General features: G+C 37.1%; 1 protein-coding gene across 3 annotated transcripts in view; it reads left to right on the forward strand.

Annotated features, from left to right (window-relative positions):
- The window catches only part of dnase2b (deoxyribonuclease II beta), a 108,109-nt gene extending 87,463 nt beyond the window's left edge, over positions 1 to 20,646 (forward strand). For 2 of the 3 annotated variants that reach the window (XM_062027847.1, XM_062027846.1), the window contains 6 exons: positions 3,766 to 3,930; positions 10,679 to 10,847; positions 10,946 to 11,024; positions 13,468 to 13,629; positions 16,895 to 17,092; positions 18,987 to 20,645. In XM_062027847.1, coding sequence (XP_061883831.1) covers positions 3,830 to 3,930; positions 10,679 to 10,847; positions 10,946 to 11,024; positions 13,468 to 13,629; positions 16,895 to 17,092; positions 18,987 to 19,321 — 1,044 coding nt within the window. In that variant the 5' untranslated portion in view covers positions 3,766 to 3,829 and the 3' untranslated portion in view covers positions 19,322 to 20,645. Of the gene's footprint in view, positions 1 to 3,765; positions 3,931 to 10,678; positions 10,848 to 10,945; positions 11,025 to 13,467; positions 13,630 to 16,894; positions 17,093 to 18,986 lie in introns of all 3 variants that reach the window. The other variant, XM_062027848.1, reaches the window with a different exon arrangement.
- The last annotated feature ends 4,074 nt before the right edge of the window (positions 20,647 to 24,720 follow it).

Raw genomic sequence — 24,720 nt, forward strand, 5'->3', positions numbered from 1 at the left:
TATTTCAGCTGAAATTATTTGTGGAACAATTTTCCTGTCAGTTGTGGCTGAAATCTTTGCTGGTCAACCTGAATCCCTCATTTCCCACTTCTTAATCAGCGTTTGAACATTGCTGATTGGCATTCTCAATTCCTTGGATATCTTTTTATACCCCTTTCCTGTTTTATGCAGTTCAATTACCTTTTCTCACAGATCCTTTGACAATTATTTTGCCTTCCCTATGACTCAGAATCCAGAAACATCTGTGCAGCACTGAATGAAAGATGCAATGGTCTGTCAGAAGCCCAGAAACTCACTGACCTTTTATACACACACATTAATTACAAACAAACATGTCACAGGTGAGGATTGGAATCTCGATTAGCCATTCAAACCTGTTTGTGTCAACTTTTGTGCATGTTCTCAGATCAAAGTCACTGGGGTATGTAAACTTTTGATCAGGGTCATTTGGGTACTTTCTTTTGTCATTTTGATTTAAAAAGAGTAAACACAGTTGTTTGCCAATAAATAGCTTCACACAACCATTAAGCATGAGTGGAAGAAAGGTTTTTGTGTTATCATTCATATTCTCTGAAGAATGGCCAAGAAATCATAAATTCTCCCAGGGTATGTAAACTTATGAGCACGACTGTATACAGAATATATGTATAATATGTTTGTGGTGGTATTTGAATGTGGCGTATATACAGAATATATGTATAATGTCTGTGGTGGTATTTGAAGGCAATGTGGCGTATATAGAAAATATATGTATAAATATGTTTGTGGTGGTATTTGAAGGCAATGTAGCATACATACAGAATATATGTATAATGTTTGTGGTGGTATTTGAAGGGCGATGTGGCCTATATACAGAATATATGTATAATATGTTTGTGGTGGTATTTAAAGGGCATTGTTGCGTATATACAGAATATATGTATAATATGTTTGTGGTGGTATTTGAAGGCATTGTGGCATACATACAGAATATATGTAGAATATGTTTGTGGTGGTATTTGAAGGGCAATGTGGCCTATATACAGAATATATGTATAAATATGTTTGTGGTGGTATTTGAAGGCAATGTGGCGTATATACAGAATATATGTATAATATGTTTGTGGTGGTATTTGAAGGCAATGTGGCGTATATACAGAATATATGTATAATATGTTTGTGGTGGTATTTGAATGTGGCGTATATACAGAATATATGTATAATGTCTGTGGTGGTATTTGAAGGCAATGTGGCGTATATAGAAAATATATGTATAAATATGTTTGTGGTGGTATTTGAAGGCAATGTAGCATACATACAGAATATATGTATAATGTTTGTGGTGGTATTTGAAGGGCGATGTGGCCTATATACAGAATATATGTATAATATGTTTGTGGTGGTATTTAAAGGGCATTGTTGCGTATATACAGAATATATGTATAATATGTTTGTGGTGGTATTTGAAGGCATTGTGGCATACATACAGAATATATGTAGAATATGTTTGTGGTGGTATTTGAAGGGCAATGTGGCCTATATACAGAATATATGTATAAATATGTTTGTGGTGGTATTTGAAGGCAATGTGGCGTATATACAGAATATATGTATAATATGTTTGTGGTGGTATTTGAAGGCAATGTGGCGTATATACAGAATATATGTATAATATGTTTGTGGTGGTATTTGAAGGCAATGTGGCGTATATACAGAATATATGTATAATATGTTTGTGGTGGTATTTGAAAGGCAATGTGGTGTGTTTACAGAATATATGTATGATATGTTTGTGGTGGTATTTGAAGGCATTGTGGCGTATATACAGAATATATGTATAATATGTTTGTGGTGGTATTTGAAGGGCATTGTGGCGTATATACGGAATATATGAATAATATGTTTGTGGTGGTATTTGAAGGCATTGTGGCGTATATACAGAATATATGTATAATATGTTTGTGGTGGTATTTGAAGGGCATTGTGGCGTATATACAGAATATATGTATAATATGTTTGTGGTGGTATTTGAAGGGCATTGTGGCGTATATACAGAATATATGAATAATATGTTTGTGGTGGTATTTGAAGGCATTGTGGCGTATATACAGAATATATGTATAATATGTTTGTGGTGGTATTTGAAGGGCATTGTGGCGTATATACAGAATATATGAATAATATGTTTGTGGTGGTATTTGAAGGCAATGTGGCGTATATACAGAATATATGTATAATATGTTTGTGGTGGTATTTGAAGGGCATTGTGGCGTATATACAGAATATATGTATAATATGTTTGTGGTGGTATTTGAAGGGCATTGTGGCGTATATACAGAATATATGAATAATATGTTTGTGGTGGTATTTGAAGGCATTGTGGCGTATATACAGAATATATGAATAATATGTTTGTGGTGGTATTTGAAAGGCAATGTGGTGTGTTTACAGAATATATGTATGATATGTTTGTGGTGGTATTTGAAGGCATTGTGGCGTATATACAGAATATATGTATAATATGTTTGTGGTGGTATTTGAAGGGCATTGTGGCGTATATACGGAATATATGAATAATATGTTTGTGGTGGTATTTGAAGGCATTGTGGCGTATATACAGAATATATGTATAATATGTTTGTGGTGGTATTTGAAGGGCATTGTGGCGTATATACAGAATATATGAGTAATATGTTTGTGGTGGTATTTGAAGGGCATTGTGGCGTATATACAGAATATATGAGTAATATGTTTGTGGTGGTATTTGAAGGCATTGTGGCGTATATACAGAATATATGTATAATATGTTTGTGGTGGTATTTGAAGGGCATTGTGGCGTATATACAGAATATATGTATAATATGTTTGTGGTGGTATTTGAAGGGCATTGTGGCGTATATACAGAATATATGAATAATATGTTTGTGGTGGTATTTGAAGGCATTGTGGCGTATATACAGAATATATGAATAATATATTTGTGGTGGTATTTGAAGGGCATTGTGGCGTGTATACAGAATATATGAATAATATGTTTGTGGTGGTATTTGAAGGCATTGTGGCGTATATACAGAATATATGTATAATATGTTTGTGGTGGCATTTGAAGGGCATTGTGGCGTATATACAGAATATATGAATAATATGTTTGTGGTGGTATTTGAAGGCATTGTGGCGTGTATACAGAATATATGAATAATATGTTTGTGGTGGTATTTGAAGGCATTGTGGCGTATATACAGAATATATGAATAATGTTTGTGGTGGTATTTGAAGGCATTGTGGCGTATATACAGAATATATGAATAATATGTTTGTGGTGGTATTTGAAGGCATTGTGGCGTATATACAGAATATATGAATAATATGCTTGTGGTGGTATTTGAAGGCATTGTGGCGTGTATACAGAATATATGAATAATATGTTTGTGGTGGTATTTGAAGGCATTGTGGCGAATATATGAATAATATGTTTGTGGTGGTATTTGAAGGGCAATGTGGTGTGTATACAGAATATATGTATAATATGTTTGTGGTGGTATTTGAAGGCATTGTGGCGTATATACAGAATATAATATGGGTTGCATGATCAGATATTCAAGTGTAAAAGACATGTACATTTCATGGCATACATAATTATTTCTGTTCAAATGGAAAGAACAAATACATTTAGTAGGAAATAAGAAGTATTTAAAGTATGTCCCCAGGCCTTGTGCGACCCGTGACATGGGAGAGTAGTGATCCCCTTTCATGTGAGCGTGTCCCACAACTTCCTGTTTTGCACAGAACTACTGGTGTCACTTAGAAAAAGTGCGGATCTGTGATGAGGAGAAGTCCAACGCATTGATGGATGACCATGGCCGCCCTGCCAAGTGTGCTGCTGCTTGTGGGCCTGGCTGGGACTCATGCTGCTTTCTCCTGCAAGGATGAAGCTGGGGCGCCCGTCGACTGGTAAGATGATCAAATACCTTTCCTTGTATTTGCTCTTTTCGGACATGTTTCCCCCTAACTGCACTAGATGATCTCATTTGTTTTTTTCTCCATGACACGTGCATGTCGTTTTCATACACACAACGTCAGCAAGATAAAAAGATATTAGAGCTACTGTATGTTCACACTCATTTTTTTGTCAAATATGTGACTTTTTTTTCATGTCAATGTGAAAAATACAATTCCCTTTTTTTTTTCAAATTGGAAATAGGCCTCTTTGGTTTGTATCTGATATGTATCTGATATGTATCTGATATGTATCTGATATGTATCTGATGTGTATCTGATATGTATCGGTTGTGTATCTGATGTGTATCTGATATGTATCTGATATGTATCTGATGTGTATCTGATGTGTATCTTATGTGTATGTGATATGTATCTGATGTGTATCTGATACGTATCTGACGTGTATCTGACGTGTATCTGATATGTATCTTATGTGTATCTGATATGTGTCTGATGTGTATTCTGATATGTGTATCTGATATGTGTCTATGTGTCTGATATGTATCTGATGTGTATCTGATATGTATCTGATGTGTATCTGATATGTATCTGATGTGTATCTGATATGTGTCTATGTGTCTGATATGTATCTGATGTGTATCTGATATGTATCTGATGTGTATCTGATATGTATCTGATGTGTATCTGATGTGTATCTTATGTGTATCTGATACGTATCTGACGTGTATCTGATATGTATCTGATGTGTATCTGATATGTGTCTGATGTGTATTCTGATATGTGTATCTGATATGTGTCTATGTGTCTGATATGTATCTGATGTGTGTCTGACGTGTATCTGACGTGTATCTGATGTGTATCTGACGTGTATCTGACGTGTATCTGATATGTGTCTGATATGTATCTGATATGTATCTGATGTGTATCTGATGTGTGTCTGATGTGTGTCTGATGTGTGTCTGATGTGTGTCTGATGTGTGTCTGACGTGTATCTGACATGTATCTGATGTGTATCTGATGTGTAGCTGATGTGTATCTGATGTGTATCTGATGTGTGTCTGTTGTGTATCTGATGTGTATCTGATATGTATCTGATGTGTATCTGATATGTGTCTGATGTGTATTCTGATATGTGTATCTGATATGTGTCTATGTGTCTGATATGTATCTGATGTGTATCTGATATGTATCTGATGTGTATCTGATGTGTATCTGATATGTATCTGATGTGTATCTTATGTGTATCTGATACGTATCTGACGTGTATCTGATACGTATCTGACGTGTATCTGACGTGTATCTGACGTGTATCTGATGTGTATCTGATATGTGTCTGATGTGTATTCTGATATGTGTATCTGATATGTGTCTATGTGTCTGATATGTATCTGATGTGTATCTGATGTGTGTCTGACGTGTATCTGACGTGTATCTGACGTGTATCTGACGTGTATCTGATATGTGTCTGATATGTGTCTGATATGTATCTGATATGTATCTGATGTGTATCTGATGTGTGTCTGATGTGTGTCTGATGTGTGTCTGACGTGTATCTGACATGTATCTGATGTGTATCTGATGTGTGTCTGTTATGTATCTGCTGTGTATCTGATGTGTATCTGACGTGTATCTGACGTGTATCTGATATGTTTTTGACGTGTATCTGACATGTATCTGATGTGTATCTGATATGTATCTGATGTGTATTTGATGTGTATCTAATATGTATCTGATGTGTATCTGATTATTCGTATCTGATATGTATCTGATATATATCTGATAGGTATCTGATATGTTTCGGATGTGTATTGGATTGTGTCGGAAATCCGTTTTTTTGATCTCTGTAAAAAAATAAAACATATTTTCCGTTTTCTTCGTTTTTTTCCGACCTCCAGTGTGTGTTAAAATCTTGATCTGTCTCTTTGCCATACCTGCCAACAACTCATCCATTCTGCTTTATGGCTTCAGTGGTAAAAACTGTGGTTTACCAATAAAATTATGAAGTTAAAAATGGAAGCTACGTAGTGAAGCAACTCCATGGGCAGGGGACAAACTATACAGGCCAATCAGAGGCAAGATAGGGCGGGACATGGCACCAGGAAGTGAAATCACAACTGACATCCCAAATGAGGATGAGAGAGTCTTGAAAAGAGAAGAGGGAATATTCAAGATTTATATATTTAAAAAAATAGTGGAAGATGGCAGAGGGATTTTTTTCTTTTAGCGACGTAGACCACGTCTAGGAAACCCACAATGTTGGCCACATTTGGACAAATGTATGATAAAACATTAATTTCACTTGTTTACTATGTAAGCCCAAATCAAAACTGGAAGAGGTGGAACACACATTTAAGAACACGCATGATTGTGGCAGACTATGTTTGCTACAGTATAGCCTGTCTAAATGCTAACTTTAATTTTCATCTGTCTTTTACAACAAGACAGCAGCTGACATTTTGTTCATTATTTCTACTCTAATGTCAATAACTAGATGAACCATCTGCGGCTGTGAAGTGAACACTAGTAAGGTTGTAAATACTGTATAGAGTAGACTAACCCATGTGGTTCCTGTGGATGTGAACACAATTTATAATTACAGTAGTGACTATATAACATAGTGACTGAAACAGACCAAGTAATGTGTAAATAATGTCAATAACTAGATTAACCATCTGCGGCTGTGAAGTGAACACTAGTATGGTTGTAAATACTGTATAGAGTAGGCTAACCCATGTGGTTCCTGTGGATGTGAACACAAGTTATAATTACAGTAGTGACTAAATAACATAGTGACTGAAACAGACAAAGTAATGTGTAAATAATGTCAATAACTAGATGAACCATCTGTGGCTGTGAAGTGAACACTAGTAAGGTTGTAAATACTGTATAGAGTAGACTAACCCATGTGGTTCCTGTGGATGTGAACACAAGTTGTAATTACTGTAGTGACTAAATAACATAGTGACTGAAACAGACAAAGTAATGTGTAAATAATGTCAATAACTAGATGAACCATCTGCGGCTGTGAAGTGAACACTAGTATGGTTGTAAATACTGTATAGAGTAGGCTAACCCATGTGGTTCCTGTGGATGTGAACACAAGTTGTAATTACTGTAGTGACTAAATAACATAGTGACTGAAACAGACAAAGTAATGTGTAAATAATGTCAATAACTAGATGAACCATCTGTGGCTGTCAAGTGAACACTAGTAAGGTTGTAAATACTGTATAGAGTAGACTAACCCATGTGGTTCCTGTGGATGTGAACACAAGTTGTAATTGATTGATTGATTGATTGATTGATTGATTGAGACTTTTATTAGTAGGTTGCACAGTGAAGTACATATTTCGTACAATTGACCACTAAATGGTAACACCTGAATAAGTTTTTCAACTTGTTTAAGTCGGGGTCCACTGTAGTGACTAAATAACATAGTGACTGAAACAGACATAGTGATTCATTATGTCAACTGTTGATAATTTTTCAATTATTTAAACACTAAAACATCTTTAAGTGGTTCTTTTTTTGGCTATTTTTTGCGTGTTCATTTGCTGAAAAGCCAGGAGGTTCGGGGGCCGTTGCCCCCCTTATCCCCCCACCAGGGCGCCTGGACCCCTGGCTAATTTGCCGTCTTTTTCATAACTAGATGAACCATCTGTGGCTGTGAAGTGAACACTAGTAAGGTTGTAAATACTGTATAGAGTAGGCTAACCCATGTGGTTCCTGTGGATGTGAACACAATTATTGTAGTTACTAAATAACATAGTGACTGAAACAGACATAATAATGTGTAAATAATGTCAATAACTAGATGAACCATCTGTGGCTGTGAAGTGAACACTAGTAAGGTTGTAAATACTGTATAGACTAGACTAACCCATGTGGTTCCTGTGGATGTGAACACAAGTTGTAATTACTGTAGAGACTAAATAACATAGTGACTGAAACAGACATAATAATGTGGAAATAATGTCAATAACTAGATGAACCATCTGTGGCTGTGAAGTGAACACTAGTAAGCTTGTAAATACTGTATAGACTAGACTAACCCATGTGGTTCCTGTAGATGTGAACACAAGTTGTAATTACTGTAGAGACTAAATAACATAGTGACTGAAACAGACAAAGCAATGTGTAAATAATGGCAATAACTAGATGAACCATCTGTGGCTGTGAAGTGAACACTAGTAAGGTTGTAAATACTGTATAGAGTAGGCTAACTCATGTGGTTCCTGTGGATGTGAACACAAGTTGTAATTACTGTAGTGACTAAATAACATAGTGACTGAAACAGACATAATAATGTGTCAATAACTAGATGAACCATCTGTGGCTGTGAAGTGAACACTAGTAAGGTTGTAAATACTGTATAGAGTAGACTAACCCATGTGGTTCCTGTGGATGTGAACACAATTATTGTAGTGACTAAATAACATAGTGACTGAAACAGACAAAGTAATGTGTAAATAATGTCAACAACTAGACCAGTGGTTCTCAAATGGGGGTACGCGTACCCCTGGGGGTACTTGAAGGTATGCCAAGGGGTACGTGAGATTTTTTTAAAATGTCTTTCAAAAAGAACTGTGAAAAGAAATGCAACAATGCAATATTCAGTGTTGACAGCTAGATTTTTTGTGGACATGTTCCATAAATATTGATGTTAACGATTTCTTTTTTTGTGAAGAAATGTTTAGAATTAAGTTCATGAATCCAGATGGATCTCTATTACAATCCCCAAAGAGGGCACTTTAAGTTGATGATTACTTCTATGTGTAGAAATCTTTATTTATAATTGAATCACTTGTTTATTTTTCAACAAGTTTTTAGTTATTTTTCTATCTTTTTTTCCAAATAGTTCAAGAAAGACCACAACAAATGAGCAATATTTTGCACTGTTATACAATTTAATAAATCAGAAACTGATGACATAGTGCTGTATTTTACTTCTTTATCTCTTTTTTTCAACCAAAAATGCTTTGCTCTGACTAGGGGGTACTTGAATTAAAAAAATGTTCACAGGGGGTACATCACTGAAAAAAGGTTGAGAACCACTCAACTAGATGAACCATCTGTGGCTGTGAAGTGAACACTAGTAAGGTTGTAAATACTGTATAGAGTAGGCTAACTCATGTGGTTCCTGTGGATGTGAACACAAGTTGTAATTACTGTAGTGACTAAATAACATAGTGACTGAAACAGACATAATAATGTGTCAATAACTAGATGAACCATCTGTGGCTGTGAAGTGAACACTAGTAAGGTTGTAAATACTGTATAGAGTAGACTAACCCATGTGGTTCCTGTGGATGTGAACACAATTATTGTAGTGACTAAATAACATAGTGACTGAAACAGACAAAGTAATGTGTAAATAATGTCAACAACTAGACCAGTGGTTCTCAAATGGGGGTACGCGTACCCCTGGGGGTACTTGAAGGTATGCCAAGGGGTACGTGAGATTTTTTTTAAATGTCTTTCAAAAAGAACTGTGAAAAGAAATGCAACAATGCAATATTCAGGGTTGACAGCTAGATTTTTTGTGGACATGTTCCATAAATATTGATGTTAACGATTTCTTTTTTTGTGAAGAAATGTTTAGAATTAAGTTCATGAATCCAGATGGATCTCTATTACAATCCCCAAAGAGGGCACTTTAAGTTGATGATTACTTCTATGTGTAGAAATCTTTATTTATAATTGAATCACTTGTTTATTTTTCTATCTTTTTTTCCAAATAGTTCAAGAAAGACCACAACAAATGAGCAATATTTTGCACTGTTATACAATTTAATAAATCAGAAACTGATGACATAGTGCTGTATTTTACTTCTTTATCTCTTTTTTTCAACCAAAAATGCTTTGCTCTGACTAGGGGGTACTTGAATTAAAAAAATGTTCACAGGGGGTACATCACTGAAAAAAGGTTGAGAACCACTCAACTAGATGAACCATCTGTGGCTGTGAAGTGAACACTAGTAAGGTTGTAAATACTGTATAGAGTGGGCTAGCCCATGTGGTTCCTGTGGATGTGAACACAATTATTGTAGTGACTAAATAACATAGTGACTGAAACAGACAAAGTAATGTGTAAATAATGTCAATAACTAGATGAACCATCTGTGGCTGTCAAGTGAACACTAGTAAGGTTGTAAATACTGTATAGAGTAGGCTAGCCCATGTGGTTCCTGTGGATGTGAACACACGTTGTAATTACTGTAGTAACTAAATAACATAGTGACTGAAACAGACATAGTGATTCATTTGGATGAATGGAGTAAGTATTTATGTCAACTCTGTTGATAATTTTTCAATTAATTAATCACTAAAACATCTTTAAGTGGTTCTTTTTTCTGCGTGTTCATTTGCTGAAAAGCCAGGAGCTTCGGGGGCCGTTGCCCCCCTCTTCCCCCCACCAGGGCGCCTGGACCCCTGGCTGATTTGCCGTCTTTTTCATTCAGTCCAAATCACACGCCTGATAATGTGTTTATGAGCGAGTGCAACCCGCCTGGTCCAGCACCTGCGGTTTTTCCCCCCCGGGGCTCCAACCAGGGTCGTCCAAATAAGCACACGAGAGTGCTAGACATCGAGCTAAGAGCCAGAGCTGTCAACTTCATGTCGGGCACAAACTCCTATGGTGTTTTTTTGTCGGTCAAAAGTTATTTGCGAAGTGAATCCTCCCTGACATGGAAGTGAAAGTGATGAAATGAAAAAGGCTGAAGTGAGTCATGTGATGCAGGTTCATCATTTACAAGTTTCCCAAATACAAGATTGGTGAGGAAGGCAGTGGGGTGGACTACATGTACCTGGACGCCTCAGGAGGCACTTGGCAACGGAGTAAGTTCATGGTCAACACCACCCAAGGAGCCATGGGAAACACCCTGAGTCAGCTTTACAGTAGTTACAAGGTGAGCTCTCTCTCTAGGGGAAGCAGAACTTCTGCTAAACTCAACACATGTAAAAAAAAAAAAGCACTTCCTGAACTTGTTGTGCATGTTTCCTTCAGGCCAACAGCTCAGCCTATGCGCTCTACAACGATGCCCCGCCTCTGCTCAAGTACGACCAAGGATACGGACACACCAAAGGTACTGGACACGATTTGCAACTAGAAAAGCACTTGGAGAGCGCTGACCTCCACCAGGTGCAATCTCCCCATCAGAAAGAATCCCAAAATAAATTCTGAATCCAGGCAGTGTTCCGGATCACCCCCAAAATGTCCAATTTAGGACATTTCCTGAAATTTCAGCAAAATTTGCCCATAACATTTTGAGCTCTGGTGCTAATGTAACACATATAATCGCAATCAAAAGTTGACATACACTTGTAAAGAACATAATGTCATGGCTGTCTTGAGTTTCCAAATATTTCTACAACTCTTATTTTTTTGTGACAAAGTGATTGGAGCACATACTTGTTGGTCACAAAAAACATTCATTGAATTTGGTTCTTTTATGAATGTATTATGGGTCTACTGAAAATGTGACCAAATCTGCTGGGTCAAAAGTATACATACAGCAATGTTAATATTTGCTTACTTAGACTTAGAGACTTGGGCTTAGACTTAGACTTCCTTTTATTGTCATTCAAATTTGAACTTAGTAGAGATAAGAACAACATTTTGTTGCATTAGCTCATGGTAGTGCAGGATAAAAGAGCAATAAGGTGCAGATATAAATAAATAGATTACTGCACAGATAAATATATTGCACTTTTGCATATGCATCCACGTTTATGGATGTATGTTATATTGTCTTTTTATTCCAGCGAGTTAATCCATTTTTGGGGGGAATTGAGGGGATTATTTTAATGCGTTCCAGAGTCTTACGGCCTGAGGGAAGAAGCTGTTACATGTCCCTTGGCAAGTTTCACTGCAATAAGGCACTTTTGGTAGCCATCCACAAGCTTCTGCTTGAATTTTTGACCACTCCTCTTGACAAAATTGGTGCAGTTCAGCTAAATTTGTTGGTTTTCCGACATGAACTTGTTTCTTCAGCATTGTCCACACGTTTAAGTCAGGACTTTGGGAAGGCCATTCTAAAACCTTAATTCTAGCCTGATTTAGCCATTCCTTTACCACTTTTGACGTGTGTTTGGGGTCATTGTCCCGTTGGAACACCCAACTGCGCCCAAGACCCAACCTCCGGTCTGATGATTTTAGGTTGTCTGAAGAATTTGGAGGTAATCCTCCTTTTTCATTGTCCAATTTACTCTCTGTAAAGCACCAGTTCCATTGGCAGCTAAACAGGCCAAGAGGATAATAACCACCCTGTTTGACGGTAGGCTTGGTGTTCCTGGGATTAAAGGCCTCACCTTTTCTCCTCCAAACATATTGCTGGGTATTGTGGCCAAACAGCTCCATTTTTGTTTCATCTGACCACAGAACTTACCTCTAGAAGGTCTTATCTTTGTCCATGAAATGTCAGATTTTAGCATGGCCTTTCCAAAGTCCTGACTTAAGCATGTGGACAATGCTGAAGAAACAAGTCCATGTCAGAAAACCAACAAATTTAGCTGAACGGCACCAATTTTGTCAAGAGAAATGCTCAAAAATTCAAGCAGAAGCTTGCCAGAAGCCACATCTACAGTAGCAAGAATGTGGACGATAAGAGTGAATGTGCCTGTGCTTGAACTTGGACCCAGTCCCAACTGGAACTTAGAGGATATTATTACTTGCACGGCCTATTCTAAGCATATATTTAGTAAACATTTCTTGATCACTTCATCCTTCATTATCTTAATTGTATCCCAATATAATATATCCCAACACTATGACGCGTATGCATGCACAGGCGAGCGGTCCACCCCGGGTCCCGACTCTGGACAGCCAGCACTTCATCCATGGCCACAGGACCTGTGCCCCCCTCTCCCCCTCCATAAGGGAGTGGGGGGCAGAGCAGAAAAGAGAAGAAACGGCAGATCAACTGGTCTAAAAAGGGGGTCTATTTAAAGGCTAAAGTATACAAATGAGTTTTAAGATTGGACTTAAATGCTTCTACATCTGCCTCAGAGTTATATGACTCTGAGGCTGTAAAATTGGCTAAAAAGTTAGCATGTTTGCATGCTAACAGTTAGCATGTGTCAAGTACCAAGTCATTAAACTCTGAGGTGTTCGGCTGCAGAATTGGCTAAAATGCGGTCGTTAGCATGCTAACAGTCAGTATCTGTCAAGTACCAAGTTATATGACTCTGAGGATGTACAATTGGCTGAAAAAGTTTGCACGTTTGCATGCTAACAGTTAGCACGTGTCAAGTACCAAGTTATATGACTCTGGACAGCCCTGGTTTATATCTAGTATGCTAGCAACATACAGAAACAATGACCTCCTTTTCAGGAAGGGCATTTCAGTTCATAAAAGTGTTGTTGGTGACTGCGAATGGTTCGATATGACTTTCGTACCAAGGACCAAAGAACATCTTTGTGTTGACTCGGGTCCACACACGCCGTCACAGTGTAATGTGTGTGTACATTCATGTCAAAGTGTAATGTGTGTGTGTCTACATTCAGCGTTGTTATCATGTTTCCACCAGGAGTTCTGCTCTTTGATGCTTCTCAAGGCTTCTGGTTGTCCCACAGCATCCCCCACTTCCCCTCCTTCCCAGAGAAGGGCTACCTGTACCCGACCTCTGGCAAGGTCAACGGCCAGACGGCTCTGTGTGTCAGCCTGCACTATCAACATGTCCTCCGTGTCAGTGAGTCCACCTTTTCTCCACATATTTGCTGAAAAAACATCAAGTATTCCTTACATTATAACGCGACTGTTTGGGAATGGAGCTTGTAAATGGCATCACACTCCTCACACTCATAATAAGTGGCCGACCTCAACTATATTAACTACTAGAACATGGGTGTCAAACTCTGGCCGGCGGGCCAAATTTGGTCCGCCGTGTAATTTCATTTGGCCCTTGAGGCAATATCAAATTAACATTAGAGCTGGCCCGCTGGTATTATACAGCGGCGGTGCCGCTGTAACACCGCATTCACCGCTAATACTCATACTTGCCAACCCTCCCGATTTTCAGTGCCCCTCCCGAAAATCTCCCAGGACAACCATTCTCCCGAATTTCTCTCGATTTCCACCCGGACAACAATATTGGGGGCGTGCCTTAAAGCAGTGGTCCCCAACCTTTTTGTAGCTGGGGACCGGTCAACGCTTGAAAATTTGTCCCACGGACCGGGGGTGGTGGGGGGGTTGATTTTTTATTTTTTATTTTTTTTCATAAAGAAATACAATCATGTGTGCTTACGGACTGTATCCCTGCAGACTGAATTGATCTATATTGTTATGTAATGTATATATTGTGTTTTTTATGTTGATTTAAAAAAAAAAAAAAATTATTATTATTATTATTATTTTTTTAATTTCTTGTTGGGGACCACTGCCTTAAAGGCACTGCCTTTAGCGTCCTCTGCAACCTGTCGTCACCTCCGCTTTTCCTCCATACAAACAGCGTGCCGGCCCAGTCACATAATATATGCGGCTTTTACACGCACACAAGTGAATGCAAGGCATACTTGGTCAACAGCCATACAGGTCACACTGAGCGTGGCCGTATAAACAAGTTTAACACTGTTACAAATATGCGCCACACTGTGAACCCACACCAAACAAGAATGACAAACACATTTCGGGAGAACATCTGCACCGTAGTGAAGTGAAGTGAAGTGAATTATATTTATATAGCGCTTTTCTCTAGTGACTCAAAGCGCTTTACATAGTGAAACCCAGTAACACAACATAAACACAACAGAACAAATACCCAAAACCCCTTGCAGCACTAACTCTTCCGGGACGCTACAATATACACCCCCCGCTACCACCAAATGTTGATATTTACCTCAGAAGGCTGCAAATAGAAAAGAGGCATTCCATTTTTTATTTAAATTTTATTTAATATACCATTGATGTTTTTTCATTTGTTTTTTGAAAGTAGATTTTGCACTATTAAGTTATATAAGCGTTGCTTGTTCCATATTCAGTGTTAAAGCAAATCAGTGTAGCAACTGAGCAAAAATTAACGTTTTATTCATGCACTTTCTCTTGCTACTTCAAGGCTTGAATGTTTGATTCAATCATTATTGTTATTTTATTTTCAAATTTATTATTAGCCTGTGGAAAAAGTTTATTTTGATATTTACCTCAGAAGGCTGCAAATAGAAAAGAGGCATTCAATTTTTATTTAAATTGTATTTGATATTCCATTGATATTTTTTAATTATTAGTATTATTTGAAACTCGATTTTGCATGTCACCATAAAGTTATATAAGCCTTGCTTGTTCAATATTCAATGCAAAACTTATTTGGGTCCCTATTAAAAGGTTAATTTGTTCAACCTTGGCCCGCGGCTTTGTTCAGTTTTAAATTTTGGCCCACTCTGTATTTGAGTTTGACACCCCTGCTCTAGAACCTTCTTGACCTCGGGGCCCAACTTTTCCACTAACGAGTCATTTGACAATAATGATATTTGGCCTACTTCCAGTGGAACCTTGTCAAAGCATGTGTTCATCACCAAGATTATCAAGGCTTAGGTCGGACTGATTCCAAAAAAAAATATTAACCAAAATCATGCAGTGCTAAAGTAAATACATTAATAATAAATAGTAGAGGTGGGGAAATAACAATTTGGACATGGACCATTATACAATGGATGACTTAACGTGATAATGGATGTATTTATTGTAAATAAAGTCAGTTGTCAAATGTGTCTGACACCTCACCCAGAAAACCAACCAGCTCATTTATTTTAGGGCACTTACGTTCCACTTTTGCACACATTTCCATTCACCTCATAAATGTGATAGGAATTAATTGAACTGTCTCTTATTACAAATGCACTGTTTTTAAAAGTTGCATTTGATAAACGCTTATTTAGTGAAATGTAAAACTGCAGCAATATACATCAATTATGATGCATCAATAATCGTAAGGTGCCCAAAGATTCCCACCTCTAAGAAATTAATTCAGCACTTTAGTCATAATTTTTGCGCTAAGAAAATTCTCTTGTTCTGCTTGCACACTGCCCAAGAACACAGGTGTCACATTCATCCTTTCATATGGCCCGCCAAAGCCTGGAAGCAAAATACATTAATAAAGTTCTTTATATTTTCTTATTAAATGTATTAAAAACGACATGTACTGCACGGTGGAACAGGGGTTAGTGCGTGTGGCTCACAATACGAAGGTCTTGGGTTCGATCCTGGGCTCGGGATCTTTCTGTGTGTAGTTTGCATGTTCTCCCCGTGACTGTGTGGGTTCCCTCCGGAACACACACACAAGTAAACACTCTGCAGGACTGCTTGTATCGCACATGATATCACACACAAGTAAACACACTGCTGGACTGCTTGTATCACACATGATATCACACACAAGTAAACACACTGCTGGACTGCTTGTATCACACATGATGTCACACACAAGTAAACCCTGCAGGACTGCTTGTATCACACATGATATCACACACAAGTAAACACTGCAGGGCTGCTTGTATCACACATGATATCACACACAAGTAAACACTCTGCAGGACTGCTTGTATCGCACATTTTAGATGCTAGCCTGTATAATCTGATACTTGTAAAGTCTGTCATAAAAAGACGATACATACAAAGTTACGTTAGCATGCTAACGTAACTTTGTAGTATTTTATAAAATTGTATTCATTTGAACTTAGAAATCATGGATTTTGATACTTGGCGCCACTTTGCAAGTATGCTAGCTGTTGCCATGTTAATATGCTAGCGTTAGCATGTTAACGTTTGAGCTGATTTCATTTGTTTCATCCTCAAAATCATGTATTGATTGATGGTTTATTGTAGCAGTGAGTACAATGCTTACAGTACTTCCAGAAGGACGTCCAGTGAGTGTATCTCTAAAATGTTTGCTTTGAGATGCAAAATGATCCAAATGACATATTCATGTTTGTCCTTTCTTTGGCCCCTCCCCCCAACATCAGCCCAGCAGCTGGTGTATGTCTTCCCGCGCGTCTTCAACTGCTCCGTGCCCGCCGACTTCGCCGCCAAGCTGCCTGCGCTGGCACACTTGTGTGCTGGCAAGCGTCCAGTGGCGCCTTCGGATAAGAACATGGAGCAACTCTTCTCCCTGCAGGGAGAGATGTTCTTCATTTTTGCCAAATCGGAACGTTTTGTTGATGGTAAGGGTTTTTTTTGTCATGTGAATTTTGCACATTTCTAGGATGATGAAGGTTGTATGTTGTTTGGAGACTAGATGTGACCGGTCTATGTCTTAAGACTAGATGTGACCAATCTAAGTCTAAGACTAGATGTGACCGATCTAAGTCTAAGACTAGGTGCAACCGGTCTAAGTCTAAGACTAGGTGCGACCGGTCTAAGTCTAAGATGACATGTGACCAATCTAAGTCTAAGACCAGAAGTGACCGATCTAAGTCTAAGACTAGATGTGACCAATCTAAGTCTAAGACTAGATGTGACCGATCTAAGTCTAAGACTAGATGTAACCGATCTAAGTCTAAGACTAGATGTGACTGATCTAAGTCTAAGACGAGATGTGACCGATCTAAGTCTAAGACGAGATGTGACCGATCTAAGTCTAAGACTAGATGTGACAGATCTAAGTTTAAGACTAGATGTGACCCATCTAAGTCTAAGACTAGATGTGACCGATCTAAGTCTAAGATGAAATGTGACCGATCTAAGTCTAAGATGACATGTGACCGATCTAAGTCTAAGATGACATGTGACCGATCTAAGTCTAAGACCAGAAGTGACCGATCTAAGTCTAAGACTAGATGTGACCAATCTAAGTCTAAGACTAGATGTGACCGATCTAAGTTAAGACTAGATGTAAGCGATCTAAGTCTAAGACTAGATGTGACTGATCTAAGTCTAAGACTAAATGTGACTAAATGTGACCGATCTAAGTCTAAGACTAGATGTGACCGATCTAAGTCTAAGACGAGATGTGACCGATCTAAGTCTAAGACTACATGTGACCTATCTAAGTCTAAGACTAAATGTGACCTATCTAAGTCTAAGACTAGATGTGACCGATCTAAGTCTAAGACGATATGTGACTGATGTAAGTCTAAGACGATATGTGACCAATCTAAGTCTAAGACTAAATGTGACCTATCTAAGTCTAAGACTAAATGTGACCTATCTAAGTCTAAGACTAGATGTGACCGATCTAAGTCTAAAACGAGATGTGACCGATCTAAGTCTAAGACTTGATATGACTGATCCAAGTAGAAGACTAGATGTGACCGATCTAAGTCTAAGACGAGATGTGACCGATCTAAGTCTAAGACTAGATGTGACCGATCTAAGTCTAAGACTAGATGTGACCGATCTAAGTCTAAAACGATATGTGACCGATCTAAGTCTAAGACTAAATGTGACTGATCTAAGTCTAAGACTAGATGTGACCGATCTAAGTCTAAGACGATATGTGACCGATCTAAGTCTAAGACGATATGTGACCAATCTAAGTCTAAGACTAAATGTGACCTATCTAAGTCTAAGACTAGATGTGACCGATCTAAGTCTAAAACGATATGTGACCGATCTAAGTCTAAGACTAAATGTGACCTATCTAAGTCTAAGACTAGATGTGACCTATCTAAGTCTAAGACTAAATGTGACCTATCTAAGTCTAAGACTAGATGTGACCGATCTAAGTCTAAAACGAGATGTGACTGATATAAGTCTAAGACTTGATATGACCGATCCAAGTAGAAGACTAGATGTGACCGATCTAAGTCTAAGACGAGATGTGACCGATCTAAGTCTAAGACTAGATGTGACCGATCTAAGTCTAAGACTGGATGTGACCGATCTAAGTCTAAGACTAGATGTGACCGATCTAAGTCTAAGACGTGATGTGACCGATCTAAGTCTAAGACGAGATGTGACCGATCTAAGTCTAAGACTAGATGTGACCCATCTAAGTCTAAGACTAGATGTGACCCATCTAAGTCTAAGACTAGATGTGACCGATCTAAGTCTAAGACTAGAGGTGACCATGTCCATGTCCAGTCGAGTACAAGAACTGACTTGCTCCTCATGCAGACATCTACTCGGGCTGGCTGGCTCAGGTCTTCAACACCAGCCTGATGACGGAGACGTGGCAGACGCCGGAGTACCAGCTGCCCTCCAACTGCTCGCTAGCCAATCACGTCATGAACATCAAGAGGATCCGCCTCCCCGCGTCCGTACCGCACTATTCGCGGCACGACCACTCCAAATGGTGCGTGTCGTGGGCGTACCAGAAGCGGGTGACGTGCTTGGGAGACCTGAACAGGGAGACCAGCCAGAAGTGGCGCGGCGGTTTGATGGCGTGCTCCTTCAACCCTTTGATGTACGCGGCCTTCAGACAGCTGGTGGACTGGTACATGGGTTGTTGATTTCACACCAGCAGGGAATGGAACCATCAATTATTCATATTGATCTAACAGTATTTTTTAACCCTCTAGTCTACTTTATTTAAAAATATGTTTAAAAAAGTGTTATAAGTATCGGTAAGTTACATATTATTTTTCAACTTTTTACACTTAAAAACATTTTTAATAAGTACCGGTACGTCACATATTATTATGTATTTTCCTTTTCACACCTTAAAAAAAGTGTTATAAGTACCGGTAAGTCACTTTTTTTTTTTTACTTTTTACATGTTAAAAAAAAGTGTTAAGTACCGGTAAGTCACATATTATTATTATTTTTTAACTTTTTACACATTAAAAAAAGTGTTGTAAGTACCGGTAAGTCACATATTATTTTTTTTACCTTTTACATGTTAAAAAAAGTGTTATAAGTACCGGTAAGTCACTTTTTTTTTTTTTTTTACTCTTTACACGTTAAAAAAAGGGTTATAAGTAGACACATATAATTTTTAAAAAAGAGTTAGAAGTACCGATAAGTCACATATTGTTATTTTTTTTTACTTTTTACACGTTCAAAAGGGGTTATAAGTACCGGTAAGTCACATATTATTTTTTTACTTTTACACGTTACAAAAAGGGTTATAAGTACCGGTAAGTCACATATAATTTTTAAAAACTTTTTACACGTTAAAAAAGTGTTATAAGTACCGGTAAGTCACATATTTTTTTACTTTTACACGTTACAAAAAGGGTTATAAATACCGGTAAGTCACATATTAATTTTTTTACTTTTACACGTTACAAAAAGGTTATAAGTACCGGTAAGTCACATATAATTTTTTTTTAACTTTTTACACGTTAAAAAAGGGTTATAAGTACCGGTAAGTCACATATTATTTTTTTACTTTTACACGTTACAAAAAGGGTTATAAGCACCGGTAAGTCACATATTATTTTTTTTACTTTTTACACGTTAAAAAAGGGTTATAAGTACCGGTAAGTCACATATTACTTTTTATTAACTTTTTAAACTTTTCAACAGCTTCAGACCCATCCATAGATATACATGTAAAGTTGTTATATATTAATATTATGTTTTATGGTCTTTTTGTACAGAAAAAACATATTTTTTAATTATGAGAAAAAAAATGGTTGCAAAGTAAAATTATTTAGATGATGTCATTACACCGTTTTTACGTTTTTATTTGTTTTATGCCCTTTCTGTAAAAACAAAACATGTAAGAAAACACATTTGCAATATTGAAAAAAAAATAGTTGCAAAATAAAATACTTTAGATGATGTATTAACAGCCTATAAAATGTCAATGATTCAACACTTGATTTTTGTGCATTATTATTTTTGTCCGAAATAAGGACACTTTTTTCAAATCTTTTGGTACTTTGAAATTTTCAACAGTTTTAGACCTATCCATAAATACTACGTTTTTATTTTATTTATTTTATGTGTTTTATGCTCTTTATGTCAAAAAACAACACTTATTTTATTATAAGAAAAACACAAAAAAATGCAATATTTCAAAAAATTAGTTGCAAAGTGCAATAGAGGTAATTACAACCTATAATATGTCAACGATTCATAGCAACATATATATATATTTTTTTTTTTTTTTTTTTTTAGGTTTAATATGTTCGTCAGCTTGAGACCATCCATAAATATTAATTTTTTATTTGTTTTTGTATGTCTTTTATGTTTATGCTCTTTTGAAAAAGATATGCATATTTCCAAAATGAGTTGCAAAGTGGCATACCTTAGATGAGGTAATCACAGCCTTTAATAGGTCAACAATTCACAGGTATTTTGATGCATTATTATTTTTGGAACAATGACCGTTTTTTTTTTACAAAAACTCACACTTCCGTTCTGAGCCGAAAAAACTCAAAAAAAGTGTTTTAAGTTAGGCATGTATATTTTTTGTTTTAACTTTCGATGCTTTGAATTTTTCAAAAGCTTCAGAGATATATTCATAATTATTAACTTTTATTTGTTTTATGCTCTTTTTGTAAGAAACTAAACTATTTTAATTATGAGAAAAACATTTTCAAAACATGTTCACAAAGTTGTCAACCTCTAAATTGAGCTGATTTGTAGAAAATGGGGGAAAAAAGTCAGTTTTTTGATCAAAGCAGCAATTTTGTATTCCAGGTTCTTTACGAGTGAAGTTGCGCCCCTAGTGGTTGAAGCCAAGTAGTGCACTCAGTTTGGCCTCATGTGCTCCGAGAAGATGAAGGTTGGAGAGTTTTTATTGGCCTGCAGTACAGAAATATAATAAACCAAAGAAAACATGCATCATGTAGACAGAAAAGGCTGAGATTTTGACAGGAATACCTAATATCACCTTCACAAGGCTTGCTTTTTATTTGGACTGTTACAACATAAATAAAACAATATTAAAGCATCTTGTCCAATGTTTTAAAAAAACTTGGGAATTTCTATCAAATAAACTTCATTAATATTAGCCTAAACTGGGCCAGTGATTGGCAGTAATGTTGATTTTCATGCCATTTTTATGTATACTACAGATTCCATCTTCCGCTTATCGGAGGTTTGGTCGCGGGGGCAGCAGCCTGAGAAGTACCAGTTTAAGAGTATATCATCAGATTAAAAATGTCTCATAAAAGTGGAAAAATTGGCAAAAAGTAGAATATTGGTTCGCGCGCTGATTAGCAAATGTAAACAAACATTTTCATTGGTCTCTTAGTCCCAATTAAACTCCTAAAATCAAATAACTTTTGAACAATATTCTGTTTATGATCATTTAGTAGTCATCATTCCTGAGTAAGACAACAATTTGACTTGATGAAAGTCATGATCTGAAAGTACAGACTTGTATTAGAGATGGTGTGTCCTAACTTTTTCCACGGCAAGAAAATGTTTTCAACCTCTTGGACTCTGGGCACCCAGAAGGGTCTCAGTCATAAAACTAAGTCATGTCAAAATCTCTAGATCAGTGGTGTCCAAACTACGGCCGACTATTCAATCAATTTGGATGCTGCTAAATGTCGCCATCTTGTGGATAATGGGATTAATTCAGGTGAATGACCTTTGTTTATGCTCTGAATAGATCAGTGGTTCTTAACCTGGGTTTGATCGAACCCTAGGGGTTCGGTGAGTCGGCCTCAGGGGTTCGGCGGAGGTCAAAACACACCCGACTCATCGTGTAAATACAAATTTCTCCCTATCGGCGTATTACGGATACGGCAACAGCAGAAGTCACACTGATTTGCAGGTGTGTCATTTGTTGTGAGTTCATGCACTGTGTTGGTTTTGTTCTTTGAACAAGGTGATGTTCATGCACGGTTCATTTTGTGCACCAGTAAAAAAAAACATGGTAACACTTTAGTATGGGGATCATATTCACCATTAATTAGTTGCTTATTAACATGCAAATTAGTAACATATTGGCTCTTAACTAGTCATTATTAAGTACTTATTAGTGCCTTATTCGGCATGGCCTTATTATAACCCTAACCCTCTAACCCTGACCCTAACAAATAACTCTAAATTAAGTCTTTATTACTTAGAATATGTTCCCCTAGTGTCAAAATAACTCTAAATTAAGTCTTTGTTACTTAGAATATGTTCCCCTAGTGTCCAAATAACTCTAAATTAAGTCTTTTTTACTTAGAATATGTTCCCCATACTAAAGTGTTACCAAAAACATAACTTTGTCTTGAATTTGAAAAAAATAACATTTTATTTTTCACTAAAGAAGGGTTCGGTGAATGCGCATATGGAACCGGTGGGGTTCTGTACCTCCAACAAGGTTAAGAACCACTGGAATAGATGTATGTGCATAATTTACTTGTATGATAGTATATATGATAGTATATATCTGTATCATGAATCAATTTAAGTGGACCCCGACTTAAACAAGTTGAAAAACTTGTTCGGGTGTTACCATTTAGTGGTCAATTGTACGGAATATGTACTTCACTGTGCAACCTACTAATAAAAGTCTCAATCAATCAAAGGCAAACAACCTTCCCTAGTCATGTTACAAAAAAACTAGTCCAAGCAGCATAACACAACCTGCTCACAGAACTTTGTGGATATTGTAAAAAAATGTCCATGCACCATATAAAAAAAAAATCTAAATTTCGCCCGTTTAAATCCATTACAAAGCATGATGGGAAAAAATGCAAAACACTCTACACTTATCCATGTTTGGCACATTTTAGCTGCTTGATATTTCTGATTGATGACAAAACTTTAAGGAGGTCTTCACGGAAGTAAACAAGGTAGGAGTGCAACTTACATGATACATCTATTATTATAAAATATACACATATATTTAGTCACTTTGCATGCAGTCAGCTTTCAGCCCTCGACCAAATCTTTTTAGCCCAATGTGGCCCCCAAGTCAAAAAGTTTGGACACCTCCGCTCTGGATCAATCTATCGATATAACGATATCTCGAGAGATATAATGATATCTGTTTTTATGGCAAAAAAACACATTATATGCTATATCTCCCCCAAAAAACAACTCTTTTTAAAACAATTTTTTTTTAAAGTGGAATATTTGATGTGAGACTTTGGACCAATAAATAAGTCAATAATTCATAACATTTATTTTGAGTCATTATATTTTGAGCAATGGTCCCTTGTCCCTTTCGGGGTCGCGGGGGGCCCCAATCACAAAAGTGTAAAAATAGGTCACACATCATTTTTTTATTGTTTCACTTTCAACTTTCAGATATATCCTTGGATTAAACGTGTTTAGTATTTTTTGTATTCATTTTTAAAAAATTATTTTGTTTATGCACTTTATGTCACAGAAACTTAGTGTTTATGGCAAACACTCAATATATGGGATATCCCCCCCCCCCCCCCCCAAAAAAAAATTTAAAAAATTTGAGTATTTGGGGTTATTGGGCACGGCGTAGCGCTGTAGATAGAGTGGCTGTGCCAGCAACCGGAGGGTTCCTGGTTCGATCCCCAGCTTCTACCACCCTAGTTCTGTCCATTGTGTCCTTGAGCAAGACACTTCACCCTTGCTTGATGGGTCGTGGTTAGGGCCTTGCATGGCAGCTCCCACAATCAGTGTGTAATTGATTGATTGAAACTTTTATTAGTAGATTGCACAGTTCAGTACATATTCCATACAATTGACCACAAAGCGCTATACAAGTATAACCCGTTTACCATTTAGCTTTCAATAATTCATAACACCATTCATTTTGATTCATTATACATTTTTGAGAAATGACGGCTTTTGAAGAAAGAAAACAGTCTGCATGGCAGCTTTCAGTTATTAGAGTCAACATTGCAGCTTTTTCTTGTTACATTTCACCCGTTTGCCCTTTTATTCCACTTTTTTAATGCTTTTTATTTTTTTGTAATAGTAGTTTGAGAATGTCCACGGGCCGCACTTTACGATCCATGCTTTCTCTCCTCCTCGC

The sequence above is a fragment of the Entelurus aequoreus genome, linkage group LG19 (assembly GCF_033978785.1).
Source record: "Entelurus aequoreus isolate RoL-2023_Sb linkage group LG19, RoL_Eaeq_v1.1, whole genome shotgun sequence".
Lineage (NCBI taxonomy): Eukaryota > Metazoa > Chordata > Actinopteri > Syngnathiformes > Syngnathidae > Entelurus > Entelurus aequoreus.